Source organism: Mustela nivalis, assembly GCF_964662115.1.
Source record: "Mustela nivalis genome assembly, chromosome: 8".
Lineage (NCBI taxonomy): Eukaryota > Metazoa > Chordata > Mammalia > Carnivora > Mustelidae > Mustela > Mustela nivalis.
Window position 1 is genome coordinate 49567350 of NC_139027.1, and position 17591 is coordinate 49584940.

Below are 17591 nucleotides of genomic sequence, written 5' to 3' on the forward strand. Positions count from 1 at the left end.
CTACAAAGTGAGGGGCAGTAGCGCCCAGACCCTGGGGTGCCATGAGTCTGGCTGAGACGCACACCTGGGAGGCGCCAGCCCGAGCGCAGCAAGACGGAAGTGCACGGGAATGCTAGCTGACAGAACAGGGCGAGTGAGAGAAAAATGAAGGCAGTGCATTTTCTCTCCTGATGATTCTTACTTCCCATGGCCCCCGGACTCCTCTTGTCATTGAAACAACTGCATTCGCTGCTTCCAGGAGAGGGCGGACGCCGCCAGAAATAAAAGTCTAGTGTCAAACCAGACTGGTAGACGAGCTTGTGCAACAGTCTAAAAGCTGGGCTTCGGGGGCGCCGGGGTGGCTCAGTCGGATGGGCGTCCAACTCCTGGGTCATGATCTGGGGGTTGTAGGATTGAGCCTGGTGGCACTGGGCTCTGAGCTCAGTGGGGAGTCTGCTTCTCCCTCTGTTCCTCCCCCTGTTCTCGTTCTTTCTTATACTCCCACTCTCTCTCAAATGAATAAATAAATAAAATCTTAAAAAAAAAAAAAAGCCAGGCTTTGAGGGGAAAAAAGTTCTGCTTTGAAAATGCTTCCTTTTATTTCTGAAAAGCAGGGCTGAGAACTCTGAGCATTGAAGTTTATTACATGTATAGTAGAAAAACATACGCCTGGGGCGCCTGGGTGGCTCAGTGGGTTAAGCCTCTGCCTTCGGCTCAGGTCATGATCCCAGGGTTCTGGGGTCAAGTCCCACATTAGGTTCCTTGCTCAACAGGAAGCCTGCTTCTCCTTCTGCCTTGCCACTCTCCCTGCTTGTGCTCGCTCTCTCCCTGACAAACAAAATCCTAAAAAAAAAATACACACACACCCAAGGGGAGTCCCCATACCCATGGAAAAGGGGGAAACCCTCTGGTACAAGGAGCTTAGGGATATATGGAAGGTAGAACCAGGGATCAAGATGTTGCCTTGACCCCCACTAAAGGGTCCAGTACCCTACCTCACAGGTGTTCAGGCAAGAGGGGGCTGCTGAAAGGGAAAGGACAGGGAGCCCAGACAGGTCTGCAGCTTCTCTGCACTTGGAACTCAGAGGGGAGCCCACCTCTTGGAATGGCCTTCACAAGCAGGGCAACAGAGAGGAAGGGGCAGGGCAGCCTGACCTGATGAGGCAGCTACTGAGAGGCCGTACTGTGTGGACACCAGACTAGTACCTAAGGGCCAGGCCAGGCTCCCAGAAAAGAGACAGCAAGGGCCCGAACAGGTGAACAACCGCAGAGAGGTCACTGGCCGCCAAGCAGGATGAAGGTCACTCCGGGAAATCCAACACTGGCCCCAGAAAATGGCCCATGGCCTTGAGGCTCCCCTTCCTGCTAATCATCCTACCCTCCGAAAGACATCTTGGCAAGAACAAAGAGACGAAATGACCCAGGAAGCGGGTCTCATTCAGATGTAGAATTTGAACATCAGCCATAAAGAGATGGTTTTAAAGCTGGAAGAGTCTGGGGTACCCAGTTGTCGGTTAAGTCTAATCTCTCACTCCCCCTGCCCTCACACCACACCCCACACGCCTCACCTCCTGGCAAGATAAGGTCAGTTCAAAAAAAAAAAAAGAAAGCAAGTTGCATTCTGCCCCGTCTGAGTAACACCTGCTGACCCGCCCTCCCCCCGGGGAATGAAGGCCAGCAGGTAGAGGGGGGCTGGCAGGAGGGTTCCCCCCACCCCACCGCTCACCTCCTTGGGGTTGTCCCCTGCGAGGCGGAACTTGCGCGGCGTCTTGCTGCGAGCATATTTGCAGCCGTTGAAGTACATGCTCCAGGAACAGCCGAAGGAGAAGGAGGCACCACAGGTGCTGGGGTCTTTGCCTTGGCAAGCGCAGGTCCGGCTGCAACAGACGTCCCACGTGAGGCACGTGGACACAGGCTTTGTTCGGAAACCTTCCTCCCTGCCCGGGGGGAGGTCCTGCGGAGGCCTAGCACCCGTGGCCTCCCAGTGACTGGGACCACATCCTGCCCACCTCCGACTCCTCTCCCAAGTGTCCTGGGGTGGACGGTCCGCTCTGAGCAGCCCATGCTTCTCCTACCCCTGAACCTTCTGCTATTGGGAGAAGCTCTGGGGTTGTTTGAGGTAAGTAGGAAGAATCCAGTCAAAACCCCAGTAAGGTTTATCCTTTGCCTTAACTCTAATATCATGACAGCTTTCGACGTGTTCAACACAAACAGAGCCGTGACTCGAAATATGGGGTTTGAACACTCCCACGTCCTTCAGGCCTGGGGGCTGACAAGCCTTTAAACAAATTAACACTGACATTGTCACTTAACAACTAATTTGGAAACAACCCAGGTGCCCCTCGACTGGGGAACAGATAAATGACGGTGCCCCCGCAGTGGCGTACTACTCAGCAGTGAAAAGGAACGAGCTGACACAAGCACAGATGAAGCTCAGGGAAAGAAGCCACACCCAAAAGGCTATGCTCGGTCTGGTTCCATTTATAGAACATTCTTGCAAAGGCAAACCTATGGGGACAAGAAGCATGATAGGCCATTGGTTGCCAAGGGCAGAAGAAAGGACTTTCTTGTAAAGGGGCACAGGGGAACTGGGGGGAATGAGGGAGCTGTTCCATTATCTGGATGGTGGCAGTGTTGGCTATGGCACTGTAAACATCAGTCTCTATTACATTGTGGGTTAATTAACTGCAATTTAAATAAAAACTTCAAAAAAAAAAAAAAAAACCCTCTTCTAAGTAGATACCTAAAAGGATGAAAAGCAAAAATACCTTAATTTTAAAATTGGGAAGAGACTCTAGGAGGGCAGGTTTCGTGATGACTACTGATGCCTTACACTTGGGGGGGTCGCTCACACAATTTTTCACAGTTGTTCCAGCATTAGAGTCCCAAAGTCCGCGTGAGTTCAGCAGCAAAGCTGAGCCCAGGGAAGAAACCCTTTGCCGCTGGCACCAGAAGAAGCCAGGCTGGGATTGTGGGGGAGCTGCTTTCATCACAGCCCTGACTGCAGGGCAGGCAGGGCCTGGGGCGGGAGGACAGAGTCCCCTGCATCTGCTGTCCAGCACCCTGCCAACGGCTACCTGGCCCAGCTGCCCCCACCCCTGCATGTGGGGACCCCCTTCCTCCCCTTCTCCCCACATACTCATCATTGAGGCCACATCTCCGGCTGGTGGGGTTCCCATACTTCCGGAGGGTGTCGGTGAGCTCCTGGTAGAGGGTGTCTCCGAGGCTGCGGGGGATGCCCTCCCAGGCCAGGATGAGGATGACAATCACAGCGTTCTGGCAGTGGTGACCTGCCCGGTGCCGCACCAGGCACAGCAACTTCTCCTCCAGCGTGTGCCTACGGATCACCTGCAGGGATGTGGGCAGGGGCACACTGTTCACTGTCGGAAACTGGCCCCCTCGCTCCTCTGCCTCGGACATGATACCCCCTCACCTCTGCCCACCAGACCAGGCCGGTGGGTCTTTAGGGCAGTGTCGACGGCAACCACGCAGGCTGAGAGACCGCTATCATTAGGGAATAATAAACACAAACATTTTCTTAAGAGCAAAATAAAGAATAATTACTATAATAAGTTATTGATGAGTTGCATAGGCTTAGAACTAAAAATATAGAGATAAAATTGTGAGCCAAGATATATTCAGAGATTTCTTTTTATGTCGTCCTAAAATATTTGCAGAGAAAATGTTGCTTATCTGTATGATTTTAGTTACAAAACAAGGGCTTTGGCACTATGGGAAAGTTTTGGGCAGTTTCTCGAAATGCATAACATGTCATTACCACATGACCAGGCAGGGCCACTCCTAGGAATTTACCCAAGAGGACCGAGAGCGGGGACTGGGACAAGCGTTTCCATGCTCCATGTTCAGAGCAGCACCAGTCACAGCAGCCCGATAGCAGATGCAACCCAGATGTCCATCAACAGACATGGATAAACAAAATGTGGCCTCTCCATACGTGAAATAGTCGTCAGCAAGGAAGGAACATCAGACACACACGATGACAGGGATGGGCCTGAAGAGCACTGTGTTAAGTAAAATAAGCCAGACGCTGAAGAACAAATACCGTACAGGATTCCACTTACAAAGGGTACCTGGAACAGTCAGATTCACAGGGACAGCAAGTAGAATGGCGGCTCTCGGGGACTCGGGGAGCAGAGAATGGGGACTTAGTTAACGGGTACAGGGTTTCTGTATTCTAAGTTTTGGAAATCCAGAGTGTGGTGATGGTTGCATAACAATGTGAATGTAGAGGCGCCTGGGTGGCTCCGTGGGTTAAAGCCTCTGCCTTCGGCTCAGGTCATGATCCCACGGTCTTGGGATGGAGCCCCACAACAGGCTCTCTGCTCAGCAGGGAGCCTGCTTCCCCCTCTCTTTCTCTCTCTGCCTGCCTCTCTGCCTACTTGTGATCTCTGTCTGTCAAATAAAAAAAATCTTAAAAAAAAAAAAAAAGTGAATGTAGCTGGTACCACTGTACACTTAAAAATGGTTACAAGGGTCCATTTTACATTATGTATAATTTAGCATAATTTTTAAAGATTAGTAATGTTCCCCAAACCAATGACCTGTACACTCTGAGTAGACGAATTGTATGGTATGTGTACTGTGTCTCAATAAGGCTCTTAACATGACGAGCAAGGGCCTGGGGCTCTGCACCCCGTGGCTCCTCAGCCAGGCCCCCCCCACCCCAACTGCCAGAACTCCCACCTGGCTCCCACAGCAAAGGGCCTAGGAGCCAAGGCATGAGGTGACTGACCTCTCCTAAGAACCCCAGCTAATTCCAGGAGCCAATGAGGGCCTATGAGGAGGGTAGACTGGGAAGGACTTCAAGGGAACAAGGACTCGAGGTGGCATTCCATGGAGAATCAACACAGGGGGCTCTCCTGAGGAGCTTCCTGCTCTAGAAGGGGAGCAGGTGGTAGAGGCGGAGGAGAGGGACAGGGAGGCCACGAACAGACCTAACACAAGCCGAAGTGGATCACATGCTGAAGCAGGGCCATGGCGGATGATGTGGGAAAAGGAGCGCATTCAGACACACTGGGGAGAGAAGAGACTTTGGGACCCTCTGACTCTAGGGGCTGACGGAGGAGAAAGTTTTAAATGCATTTTCACTTTTGTGGCAGGGGACAGTGGGTGGGTTGTGGGCTGCTTCTTGGCGAGTTAACTGGGAATGTGACCGGGGTGAGAGCAGCCAGTCCTCATAGGCCGCAGGAGATGGGTCTGGGGTCAGGAGATGCCTGTGCTGGACACACACTTGGTCATGAGTGTGTCAGTGCGGGAGACGTCTGAAGAGGCAGCCAGACAGGATAAATAAGGAGAGTGAGTCAGACGGACAACGCAGGAGCAGTGCGGACAGACCACGGCCACTTGAAAGAGCAGCACTTGCCCTTCAAAAGGAATAAGCCCAGCCTTCTCTCCATCGACCAGTGCCTGAGGAGAATCTCAGCCTAGGACACCCACCTCTTCCAATTTTAATAAGACAACAGAGATCCAGACTTTTACACGAGATCTCTGCTTTAAAAGTGTGAGCATTTTGGGGCGCCTGGGTGGCTCAGTGGGTTAAAGCCTTTGGCTCAGGTTATGATCCCAGGGCCCTGGGATCGAGCCCTGCATCAGGCTCTCTGCTCAGTGGGGAGCCTGCTTCTTCCTCTCCCTCTGCCTGCCTCTCTGCCTACTTGTGATCTGTCTGTCAAATAAACAAATAAAATCTTTAAAAATAAACAAATAAATAAATAAATAACAATGTGAGCATTTACTCCAATGTTTTAAATCATGGTAAGACACCCAGGACATAAAACTGACCACTTCCGTGGGTGGTTTGGTAGCATCCGTTCACTGCCGTTGATGGGCACCTGCCACCAGAACTCTCTCGCTCCAAACAGAAACTCTGTAGCCTCGTAACACTCTGTCCCCTCGCCTCCTTCCCCAGCCCGTGGCAACAAGCACTCGATCTGCTGACCCTCAGAGGAGGGCGACTGTGTGCAGAAACTCATACCCGTGCAGTCGTCCAGGACTTGTCCTCTGGTGACTGGCTTATTCCACTCCATATAACAGCCTCAAGGCTCATGCCCGCTGCAGCAGGGATCAGAATTTCCTTCCAAATTTTAAGGGGCACTTTGCAGGCTAAACAAAACACATCCCTGGCCCACGAGTTCCTGCTTTGAGCCATCCCAGGGGAGCGTAAGTTACATGATTATTTTTTAAACTGGTTTTCTGGGAAAAGGAACCTATGAACGTGCCACAAAGCCCGCCATGAGAGGACTCGCTGTGTGACTGTCCGGGTGTGTTGTGAGCAGCTACGCACATCCCAGGGACTGATAAGACAGCAGTCCCTGGGCCGCCAGGGTGCCTCAGTTGGGTAAGCGTCTGCCTTGGCTTGGGTCATGATCCTGGGGTCCTGGGATCAAGTCCTGCACCAGGCTCCCTGCTCAAAGGACAGCCTGCCTCTCCTTCTGCCTGCCATTCTCCCTGCTTGTGTGTGTGTGCACGCGCATACTCTCTCTCTGACAAATAAATAAAAATCCTTTTTAAAAATTGCATAAAAAAAAAAAAAAAGACAGCAGTCCTATCACCAGGGTTCCTGAGGCACCACCGTCCACCTCTTGCTCAGTGCGCGGGGCAAGGCACTGGCTCACAGCGCCCGTGTGTGACAGTGTGTTCCGAGCACACAGGGAAACACCTTACCTGTCTGAGCTGAGATTGAGGCCATATCTTTTTGGTTTCCCAAGTGGCAAACACATAAACATGACTAGCACGAGCAGACAGCTCTCTGTGGCCATACCCTCACAGGCCTATGGCTACCCTCAAAAAAACCATAAGAAAACTGAGTAAAGTGGAGCTCCCTATGCACACTAGGAAGGAAGCCAGCAGGACTGAATGCACAAAGCGCACAACCGAAAGACCCACGGAAGGGCAGGAGGACACCAACCAACATCTGAGCTCGGCAACACCAATGGCTCATAAACCACCACAGAACCACAGACAGCCCACTCAGCTTCTGGGCAGGATTTCCCTGAGCACTGCACGCAACAGAAGCCCAAATCTGTCTTCCCACAGCTCCCACTCCTGGTACTCAGTTTCAACCCACGGGTTTCCCCAGGAGGCCCATTCCACCGTGCCCTCTACGGGCCTTCAAATACTGGCCTTCTGTCCCCAGTCATCGGTACGGACTGGCCCATGCAGCATCTCCACAGTTCTTCTACCGAAAGCCCACTTCTGCGGTCAGTGGCGTGCCTCTATTTATACGGAGCCCTAGGAATGCGACCTGGGTCACTCCCCTACTCCCACGCTTGGCAACTTCCATATTCTGTATGGGCCACCTTACAACTGGCGGTTACCAGTGGGCTCCCTGGGCCATCCCACTGCTTTCTTAGATCCTTCCCCCAACACACATTTACTGGGTACCCATGACAAGCCTCAACTCTGTCCCTGAGATCCTGGCCAGTCAAGTCTCGAATTTGTCAGGCATACTACTTTTAGATGAACGTACGGGCTGGAGGCTTGGGCGGTGAACGAAGACATGCAGCTGGTTGCAAAGGGAAGCCCGGGCTCTAGATGGGAGACCGGAGGGGGCTGTGGGCAGGGAGAACCACAGGAGGTGTCATCCACCATGGGCAGCCAGGCACTGCTCTGTATGTAGCCACAGACCACCGCCTGGGCTCCTGAAGCTATGCGGCCGCCAAAGACAATCTGCCCTTCTTGGCACTGATGAGTCCCCTCCCCATGAGGGGGCACCTGTCCCTTCTCTATCTTCCAGGGAGGTAGAACTCTGTAGACGAGCTCTACTACCAAAGCAGATCATGTATTTGGTGGCTGTGTAGGCAAACCGGAGAAGCCCACCACACTGAGGGAGATGGCTACACAAGACCACCACACGACTCAGCACCACCCTTTCTTACCTCTGTCATCATCTATGACCTGCCACTATTTGCTCTTCCCATAAAAGAAGAAAAAATTCTTTCCTCTCTCATTTTATGTTCGCTCACCAGATACTAGAATTTCCCCATCTCTGGGACCACTGTCACCATGCATTCCCTTCTATCTGGCCTTTTCTTTCAAAGCCAGCATCCCCCACCGGGGTTTGGTGACACCCCCAAGCTGTTTCATCCCTGGACAAAACATCAGGTGTCCTGTGTGCTCTGCTCTGGGCATCTGTCCATAGACCCTGCAGGATCAATGTGTGAAGATCAAGGTCCTCCCGCTCCTTCATTCTGCTTCCCACTCACTGCCCCAGGGACCGAGCTCACTCTTCACCCAGGCACCTCCTTCCTCAGGCCTGGCAGAGACCCACAGGAGCTGCTCCCCGGGGGTACTGCGAGCTGGAAATGCATATTCTCTTCACACCCCCCCCTCCCCCCACAGAGCCAGCTCTTTTCTTCCTGACTGTTCCAAAGATGGAAAAGTCTCTACCTGGCTGAGGACCTTCAGTTTCCCATCCAAGACTCTGGAATTTCTCAAGGACTACCAGAATGAGCAGGAATAAGGGGCAGATGCCAGGTCACTGATGGCTTCTCGGGGGGACACCACCACCTCCTGATCAGCCACAGACACACACCATCTACCCACCACTGTAACGCCCAGCTTTCTGGAGGATGGGACACTGTGCTGCTTCATAGTTGTGAAAGCTCTATGTAGCTTCAGGTTCTTTTTTTTTTTTTTTCATCTTTCTGAAGTTCTTATTTATCTGAGAGAGAACACGTGAGCAAGCGCGCACATGTGCACAAGTAGGGGGAGGAGCCAAGGGAGAAGCAGTCTCCCCACTGAGAAGGGACCCTGGGATCATGACCTGAGCCGAAGGCAGACACTTCACTTACTGAGGCCCCCAGGCGACCCCACCCCCAGATTCTTTAATTCTATATAGTTCAGCAACATTGACTGAAAATTACTAAAAACAGATATGTGGTAGTTCAGGTTCAGACACCTTTCATGTCCATTAAAAACAGACCAACATACGAAGGCATGGCAGACAGACCAGGTGCACAGACGGACAGATGGACCACCTTTCCTCACTCCAAGGGAGCTGTGTTTTCATGCGGCCTTTTGCCTTCGCTCCCGTGACTCTCCTCGCCAGAAATGCTTTTGCTCTCCCCTCGGGCCATTTATATGGCCCTGCGCTCACAGCCCCACAGTCGTGGCCCCATGCACACCCCCTCCTCCAAGAAACTGAGCCTCAGGCTCCCCCCACCATGCACGCCCCTGGACTCTGGACTTCATAGCACTGTCTCAAAGTCAGACCTTGATGTTTCGGGTCTCTGATTTTATTTCCCGTGTCTCTACATCAGAAGCTGCTTGGGCACAGGCCCAGCTCTCTTGTTCTGGGCGCATCCCTCCACCGAGCACCCGGTACAGAGCCAAGCTCACGGCTACCTGACGACCCCATGGCTGCTCTGGAGCACAGACTCTGCAGGGACATAAAGGGCTCCTGCAGGACTGGAAGGACGAGGTCAGAAAACTGTGTGGGTGGGGGGGTCTCAGTCACCACCATTGCCTCTGCTGGGACACTTAGGCTGCCTCGAAGGCAAGAGTGGCTCAGAAGTCACGCAGTTGCATGCGCCGCCCCCCGCCCCCGGAGGCCGAGCTCTTCTGCCACACATGGGGCCCGGAGGTCCCGTGGTCCACAGGGACCTTGAGGGAGGCGCCGTCTCTGTGCCTCCCTTCCACCACATCTCCGAACCATGGGGAGAGTCTGAACTGAACGTAATGACTAGAGCATTTCTGAGGTCAGGCCAGGATGCCAGGGGCTGGCACTGAAACAAGAGCAGACAGCGCAGCCTGGGGGAAACGGAGCACAGATGCCGACTCTGACTCCGCTGGACAGGAAGCATCTCTAGGCTCTACACACCCCTGGCCTGGCCTGTGGGAGGGAAATGAGGCACAGCCCTGGCTGGGGGCGGGGGAGGGGGGCTTGACACTCACCCACTTGGCGATGGGGCAGCCGCGTGAGCTCTTTCCCTCCTTCCCAGTGTAGATGACCTTCTCGATCCGGATGGCTTTCCCTTTCTCTCCGTACCTGGAGACGGAGACAGAAGCCGCCATCAGCACAGTGGAGCCCCAGAGGAGAGTAGCTTATGGTAAGAAGGCAAGCCTCAGTGTGCTTCAGCGTGGGTTTTGTTACCATGGGGTCAACAGAGAAGGAGAAGAGTTTAAGTGTTTGTTCTGTGCCAAGAGCCTCTGGAGACAAAGGCTTCCAGGGCCTCTGGTCCATCTCGCCCAGGGTCGAGGGGATTGTCAAGCACAACATCCCTGGTTATTACCTCCAAGCCTTGGGGAAGGGTGCTCAAGCCAGTGGCTAAACATGGCCCTTTGTATCCAGCCTTGGTAGCTGAGTCACCCTGAGAGTTTGTTATGTATAAATTCAACAGGCAGAACGAGGTCAATGGGGAAAGCCTTCTTGTTTTCCTTCCACATTCCCCAGCTGACACCTGAGCATGAGGAAGACCGACAGCTGAGGCCAGGGGAAGGGACCCTACCAAGCACCAACTGTCCATGTCCCACCACGGACAGCACACACAATCCGCACACGCACTTGCTCTGGCCTGCACATGCACATGCACGTGCAAGGGGGCCCGAGGCCATCTCACACAGAGGGGAGGAAACCAAGGCCCTGGTTTCCTGGTTTCCTTTCCAAGGGCCTGGACAGCCCTGCCCAAGGCCACACGACCACAGTGCTGTGGGCAACGGGAGCTGCAGCGCCAGCCCCGCCACTTTCCGCCTACAGGACTGCAGCCACATGACTGAATTTCTCGAGGCCTCAGTCTCCTAATCTGCAAAATGGACATAAAAAGGGCTCCCACTTCTTAGACGTGGAAAGGGAATAAAGGAGATTGTCGCCAGAGACTACATGGTTTCAAGTGCTTTGAAGTTCCTGGCACGAGGCAGGAGCTCACGAACTATTCTTAACAATGCAAGTAGCCAGCTGGCTGAACTGTCTTATTTTTAATAGCTTTTTAGTTTCTGGAACCAAGTCTTAGCATCTGCAAGCAGGGTCAGCGGTCCTTTCCTCCTGTCCACTCCTCACGCCCCGTTTCAGGCTCCTGTCTTTCTGCCCCAGTCAGGGCTCCCCAAATGCTAGCGGCACCTTTGCTTATTCCCTCCCTCGACTAACAGGCTGCCAACTCCATCCCTGAGCGTGAAGCCAGTGGACCCAGGGAAGAGACAGAGACTGCCTTACTTGGCAGCCACTTACTAGGGGTCTCCTGTTCGAAGGATTTTTGATCAAGAATTATTACTTTTATCAAAAGCACTTTTCGCATCAGAGGACATGGATGCCCGAATGGTTCTTTTTTTCCTTTGGTCAATTAACGTGGTATGCTACTTTAACGGACTGTCTAAATCAAACTATCCTTGTATTTTTGTAATGAATCCGAGTCGGCCGCTGCCTATTATCTTTAACACACAGTTTAATAGAGAGAAATGATAACATTTCACACCTGCTCCCGTTTACCTATGCTCTCGTACGCACTCCCTCACTGCTCCACGGGTTATACCACAGTGTTCTTACAAAACACCGACCTCAGCCCCTGTTTTTTGGTAACTGAAACTAATCCAAGAGAATTTCTGCTTTTGTGAACAAAGGCAGAAAGCGAACATGGTGTTCAGCGTCTATTTCGCAATGAGCCATTGTGGAGACAGTGCGCACCCGGAAAAATGGGGCAAGAGTGGCCCCACTAAGCATCTTCCCCAGGAATTCCACTCAGCATCTCCACATCCAGCTGCCAGAGCTCTGAACTGTGTCTGTGAGCATCTGGGCTTTTTACTGATTTATTTTGTGCATCCCTTAGCCAGAGGTATCTTAAGGTATGTGAGAAGCCTAAAAGAGGTAACTGGAGGTGGGGAGGGTCCAGGAATGCTCAAATGTTTCTCTCTGTAAGTTAAATGTAACTGCTGCTTCACTTTACTGCCATTTTCAGTTTAGGAAAATTTTCAAAGGGATGCTCCACTTCTGGATAGTGCGGGAGACCTGCATTCTTTCTCCTATCTGCTCTGCTTCCAGGAATCTCTAGGCCTCTGAGCTCACTGCACAGACATACCAAGACTTAGGAACAAGATATTCATTGTTGCATCGACAACTGAGAAATTAGAAACAACTTAAATATCCAGCATAGGACTGGCTAAATACAATATAATATAATAAATTTCCACATAATGGAAAACCATGTAGCCATCAAAAAGGATTCAACATAATTGTATGCACCAACATGGAGGAAATTAACAAGGGGGCAGGCAGCTGCAAACAGTGGGTATGTTATGACTGATCCCCTTTGGTGTAAAATTTATCTATATATGTGTAGCTATAAACGCTTTAGAAAAAACTGAAGGGTAAGCATGAAACTTTCTTATTAAAGTTTCTTCTGGATAATTGCTGGAGAGCTTTATTCATTCTTAGCTTTCTTAAAGCAAGACTTTTACAGACAGGTTTTATTTTTGTAATTGGGAAAGAAAACAAATTATTTTTTAAAAAACTGATGTATAGTTTCTTTGAGTTCCCAGAGATCTTGAGTGAAACAGAGAATACTGAAGAGGTGAAAAGCATTTCTGAGAATTAACACATGAAAATTCTATGGCTATGTGAGTCCCTTATAGAATGTGTTTGGGGAAAGGACCCTGGGGAGTTGACATGGTGTGGCCTGGTTCCAGAGGAAAAGACCAGATAGTGCCACTTTTGTTCAGTTCCTGGAAAACTTTCAAACATTTATCAGGAAGTGGTCCCCCAAGTGCAAAGCCTGGATACTTGATGTGTCCTGGGGTCCCTGTGGAAAGAACAGCCCAAGGTGTCCATGCTGCTCTCACCAAAACAGACAGGATATCATGTTCCCCACAGGAGGGTGAGCTGAGGACACTGACATGAGCTTTCTGACCAGTACCTTCTCTGCCATCCCACCCATGTGAGAAACACTTCCTGCACTGACCTGCATATTCAAGAGCAAATAAAAGGGCCAAGCACTGTCTGATCAGCTAGACGTTCTCTCTCTGTGCTTAAAGACAACCAATCAACTCTGGATTTGGGGCTTCTTCTTCTTTTTTTTTTTTTTCCTTAAATGTCTCACTCACTGGCCTATCATTAAGATGATATTCTAGAACATCTTGATGATGTTCATCCCCATAGACAGACAAACTCCTAGACCCTAAGCAAAATCTGAAAGGACAGGCTGAAACCTTACTCTGAGTGATAACTCGATCATCTTAGCAAGTGGATTCTCAAAGGGTGGTGGCGAGACCAGCACCACCTGGGAACTCGGGAGGAATGCAGACTCTCGGGTCCCGTCCCAGACCTGCGGGCTCAGGAACTCTGGGGTGGGGCCAGGGATCTGTGCTTTCACAAGTCCTCTGGGAAACCCTGAAGCCTGCTCAAGTTTGAGATCCACTGACCTAAAGTTGGACTTCTTTGAGGTTCCCTTTATCACACAGTAACGAGACCAGTTCCCCTAAACTCAGAGGCTTTTTTGCCCGCACGGTGCTGGTTCTCTGGTTTTCAAATAAACACTGAATGAACTCCTAGGCTGCACAGAATCCCCTGGGTTTGAACAACTGACTACGATTACCTATGTCATGGAGACCTGGGTTCCCACAGGTGGAACCCATAAATAAGTTGGGAGAATATTTTAGGATTTTCTTTTGACCTCCCCCTCCTTTTTCCAAATCTTTACCAGAGAAGCTAAAAGCACCAACGTCTCCTTGATTTCAGTTCGCTTCCCCTTCCTGACTTTGGCCAACTTCTGGCGGTAGAGTGGTCCTGCAGAGAGAGGGTTGGGGAGGAGAGGTCTAGGGAAAGAGACAGCCTGGACCATTCACAGACTAGACCCCCAGCCTGGTGATGTTCACTAATCATTCATTCCTCTCCTTCTTCCACAAGAAAACTTTTTTTAAAAAAGGTCTATCAGATAAAAATAACAGGTGATGAAATCAGAGAAAAGGGGGAAAAGACGCATGTAATGTTGGTGTGCAAAAATGCAAGCAGTAGGGTCTTGTGTATATTTCTGAGAGATGGGCCTAGAAAATTTCATTGTATGAGAAATCCAGCAAACTCATGAAGACTCCTTTGGGTCATGTCAAAAGGACTCAGGAGTGAACCTGACTAGGTTCCCATGGGCCAAAGATGAGAAATTACATTCCTCCTAATAGGGGTACACAAATCTGGCTCTAAGCTTACCAGCAGCTAACGAAGATGGAAACGCAATCTGTTACATAATTTACAAGGTCCTTAAGATAAAAATAAACCAGCTGCTGAGGAAAAACACAAGTATTCCTGGTCTTGACAGGAATTCCTCCCTTGGATCAGTTTCTGAAGAATCTACAGTTGGCTGTTATTTTTAAAGCAATGAGGGAAAAAAAAAAAAAAAGGACAAATCTCAACTTTATCATGATCTCCTAATCCTTGTTTCAAAACATACTCTTCCATGACTAAAAGTTATTTAGCGAGCTGTCTAGAAATTTTGTAAAATTGTTACCAAGAAACAAACACAAACAAAAACTGTCCCAGATCAATATGCACATTGGAACCCCCTGTAACCCTCAATCTGCAAACCACAGTATCAAGATTTCCTTGGGGGGGAAAAAAAAAGTCATCACAGGCCAACTTACTGGCTGCCCCAGCCTTGGCGCTGTGACACATATGCGTGTCGGCACAGGTGGGCGTGCATGTGTAACGCACACCCTGTCTTAAATGTTCCGTTCTCATGGACTCAGAGGTACCCTTGCAATCAGGCTCGAATGTGCAGAGTGGGTCTTTGATCAAATGCTTTTCTGATGGGCTACTTTGAATCTAAATGTTTGCGGATGGTGCAGGACGATTAGGAGTCATTACAAGAGATCACAGTCCGCCATCCATCTTACCACTTACTTACTCAGGGATGCCAGTACAGCTTTCCAGGTCAAAATCATGTTCCCTGCTACATTAATGACCAGATTCATCTGGCTCCCTGATCAGATGAAATATGGTTCCCAAATCTGTGGGAACGCTGAGCCACTCAGCCTTCCACACATCTGTCTGTATATGTACACACAAACATGTTTGTCTACATAATCTTTGCCTTTACTATTAAAATGCTAATGCTTGTTATAAAACTTCTACCAGTACATATATGTATGAGACAGAACCCCTGTGCGTGGTCATTCCCTATAAGCACGAAGTGCTCTCCAGACATGAATTCAGCTTCTCTTTGTAACTCTCCTACAGTGTATGTGGACTTCTATCAGCTCCATTTTGCAGATATGAAAACTGAGTCACAGAGTGGAACAACTTACTCAAGGACTCAGCAGGAAGGGCAGGGCCAGGATTAGATCGTGATGTCTAGCTCCGGTACCCACATGTTCTCAATCATCAAGCTATTTTACCCTTCTGTACATTGGAACTCATGGCATTTCATATCTGCTTTGGATACATACATAGATTTTAAAGTCTCTATCTATACAAACTGCTTAAAAAAACAAAACAGCTTTTCCTTGTTAAGGAAAAACCCTATAGTTCTGAGTTTGCATTCTAAATGTTAATGTAAACTGTGATGTATCTGATCAGTAATCAATAACCAAAAATAAAAACCCAACACATCTCTCTTAACTCTTTCTACTGAAATGGCCTAGAAGCAATGGGCACATCTAGTCCCAGAGTTTGTCTTCTAAGTACTTTTCCCCCAGTAAAAGGGACCGGGGCTTCTTGGGTAAGTGTGGAGTGTGAGCCCCGAGCATAATACCACATGAGGAATGGAGAAAGCTATCAGACTCCAGGCACAGCATCACAACGACTCAGGGTATAACCTGAATAGACACCCACTGGCCAACGAGGAAACATTCTATTCCTCCTAGTGGAGGCACAAAAAACCACATATGAAGTTGTTTTGAAAAAAAGAAAGAAAAAATGATCTGATTCCCATGACGTCTTTAGCTCCAGCTGCGAATTTACAGGCCATAGCGAGGGCATAAGGACACAGTAGTTGATACTTCGAAAAAGCCAGCAGCAAAATTCAGACCTTGAGAAACACTACGGGACAGGGTCATTTCACCAAATTTCTTCAATAAAAAGTAGTTCAAGAGAGAGAGAGAAGAGCCGGGGAGGGGAAGAGAGAGGGCAGACCTACGGAGAGAGCCCCGTAGTCAACCCTCCAGTCTGGGTATCGCGACCTCCTTCCTGTTCGTCGTCTGGTATGAGGCAATGCCACTGAGAGGCGCTTCAATGCCACGCTCTCTTAACTGCCCACCTCTGCTTGGACACCTGGGCGTCACTCACCGCTCCTCCATGAGCTCCCGGATAGAGGCTACCGTGGGGCCAGATCCCAGGTGAGTATAATACGGACCTTCATCTTTCTCCACTATTTGTTCTGCAGAGACACAGAGTAAACATTATTTGGAGGCATCGGTTCATAACATCAATTCAGAAAGGCAACCCACCAGTAGGAACGTTAACGGGCACATTACAAAACAAGAAATTCAAATGGCTTATAAACATGTGAAAATGTGTTCAACTCCTTTAGGAATCAGGATATGCACATTAAGATCACAGTGAAACACCACGGCACACCCGGCAGACTGGCAAAAGCAGAAGAATCTGGTAAAAATCAAGTCAAGATTGTCAAGACTGTGGCAGAACCACTTCAGAATTCGGTCTGTCGCGCTGTCCGCGTTCTAGACCAGGGTTGGCAAACCACTCTACTCCTAGGGCTATACACACGGGAATAAAAAATAACGACTCACTCGGATACTTGTAGGCTAATTTATGAGAGCCAAAAGGTGAAAGCGACACAACTGTCCATCCACAGATGGACAAAATGTGGGGTCGCCGCCCAGTGGAGTATCATCCAAACCTACAAAGGAACGAGCTTCTGAAACCTGCTACAACATGGATAAGCCTGGAAAACTTGATGCTGGGTGAGAGAAGCCAGACGCAAGAAGACGGCTACTGTGGGACTCCGCTTAGAGATGCCCAGAACAGGCAAATTCCTAGAGAAAGAGATTAGACTAGAAGGTACCAGGCCCAGCGGGGGCAGAAAAAGGGGACTTACTGAGCACTGCCTTTCTGCAGGGGGGGATGAAAAGGATGGCATTGTGAGTGTAGTTAATGCCACTAAACCGTACATTTGAAAATGGTGAAAATGGCAAGTGTTCTGTTATATATATTTTGCCACAATTTAAACCAAAAAAAAAAAAAAAGAGGAAGTACTGACATGCGGTACAAGGCAGATAAACCTGAAAAACAGGACATGCGAAAGAAGCCGGACCCAAACCATCGCACGCTGCACAGTCCTGCCCGCGGGAAACAGCCAGAACGGCGAGGCTGCGGAAGCAGAATGCAGACTGACAGCGGCTGGAGGCTGGGAAGAGGGACAGAGCACACAGGAGCTCCGGGACGAGTACGGGGCTTTGTGCTGGGGTGATGGGCATGTTCTGGAACCGGACAGATGTGGTGGTTGTGCCCTGTAAATGTACGAAACACCACGGGAAGTGCTTACTTCCCAACAGTTAAGTTTTATGTTGTAGGACATTCGCTGCATTTATTCATTCACTCACAAAAGGAACAAATTATTGAGGCACGGAGCCTGGAGGAATTTTAAATGGATTTTTCTCAGTGAAAGAAAGGAGACCCAAATGACTATGTCATAGTAAGGAGCTTTTGGCTACTATAT

At 49.9% G+C, this 17591-nt stretch overlaps 1 protein-coding gene across 2 annotated transcripts in view; it reads right to left on the bottom strand.

Annotated features, from left to right (window-relative positions):
* The window catches only part of TET3 (tet methylcytosine dioxygenase 3), a 99592-nt gene that overhangs the window by 14943 nt on the left and 67058 nt on the right, over positions 1–17591 (bottom strand). For both annotated transcript variants that reach the window (XM_082743955.1, XM_082743956.1), the window contains exons 4-7: positions 16199–16289; positions 9892–9985; positions 3119–3327; positions 1706–1856 (exon numbers count right to left, since the gene is read on the bottom strand). In XM_082743955.1, coding sequence (XP_082600081.1) covers positions 1706–1856; positions 3119–3327; positions 9892–9985; positions 16199–16289 — 545 coding nt within the window. The remainder of the gene's footprint in view (positions 1–1705; positions 1857–3118; positions 3328–9891; positions 9986–16198; positions 16290–17591) is intronic.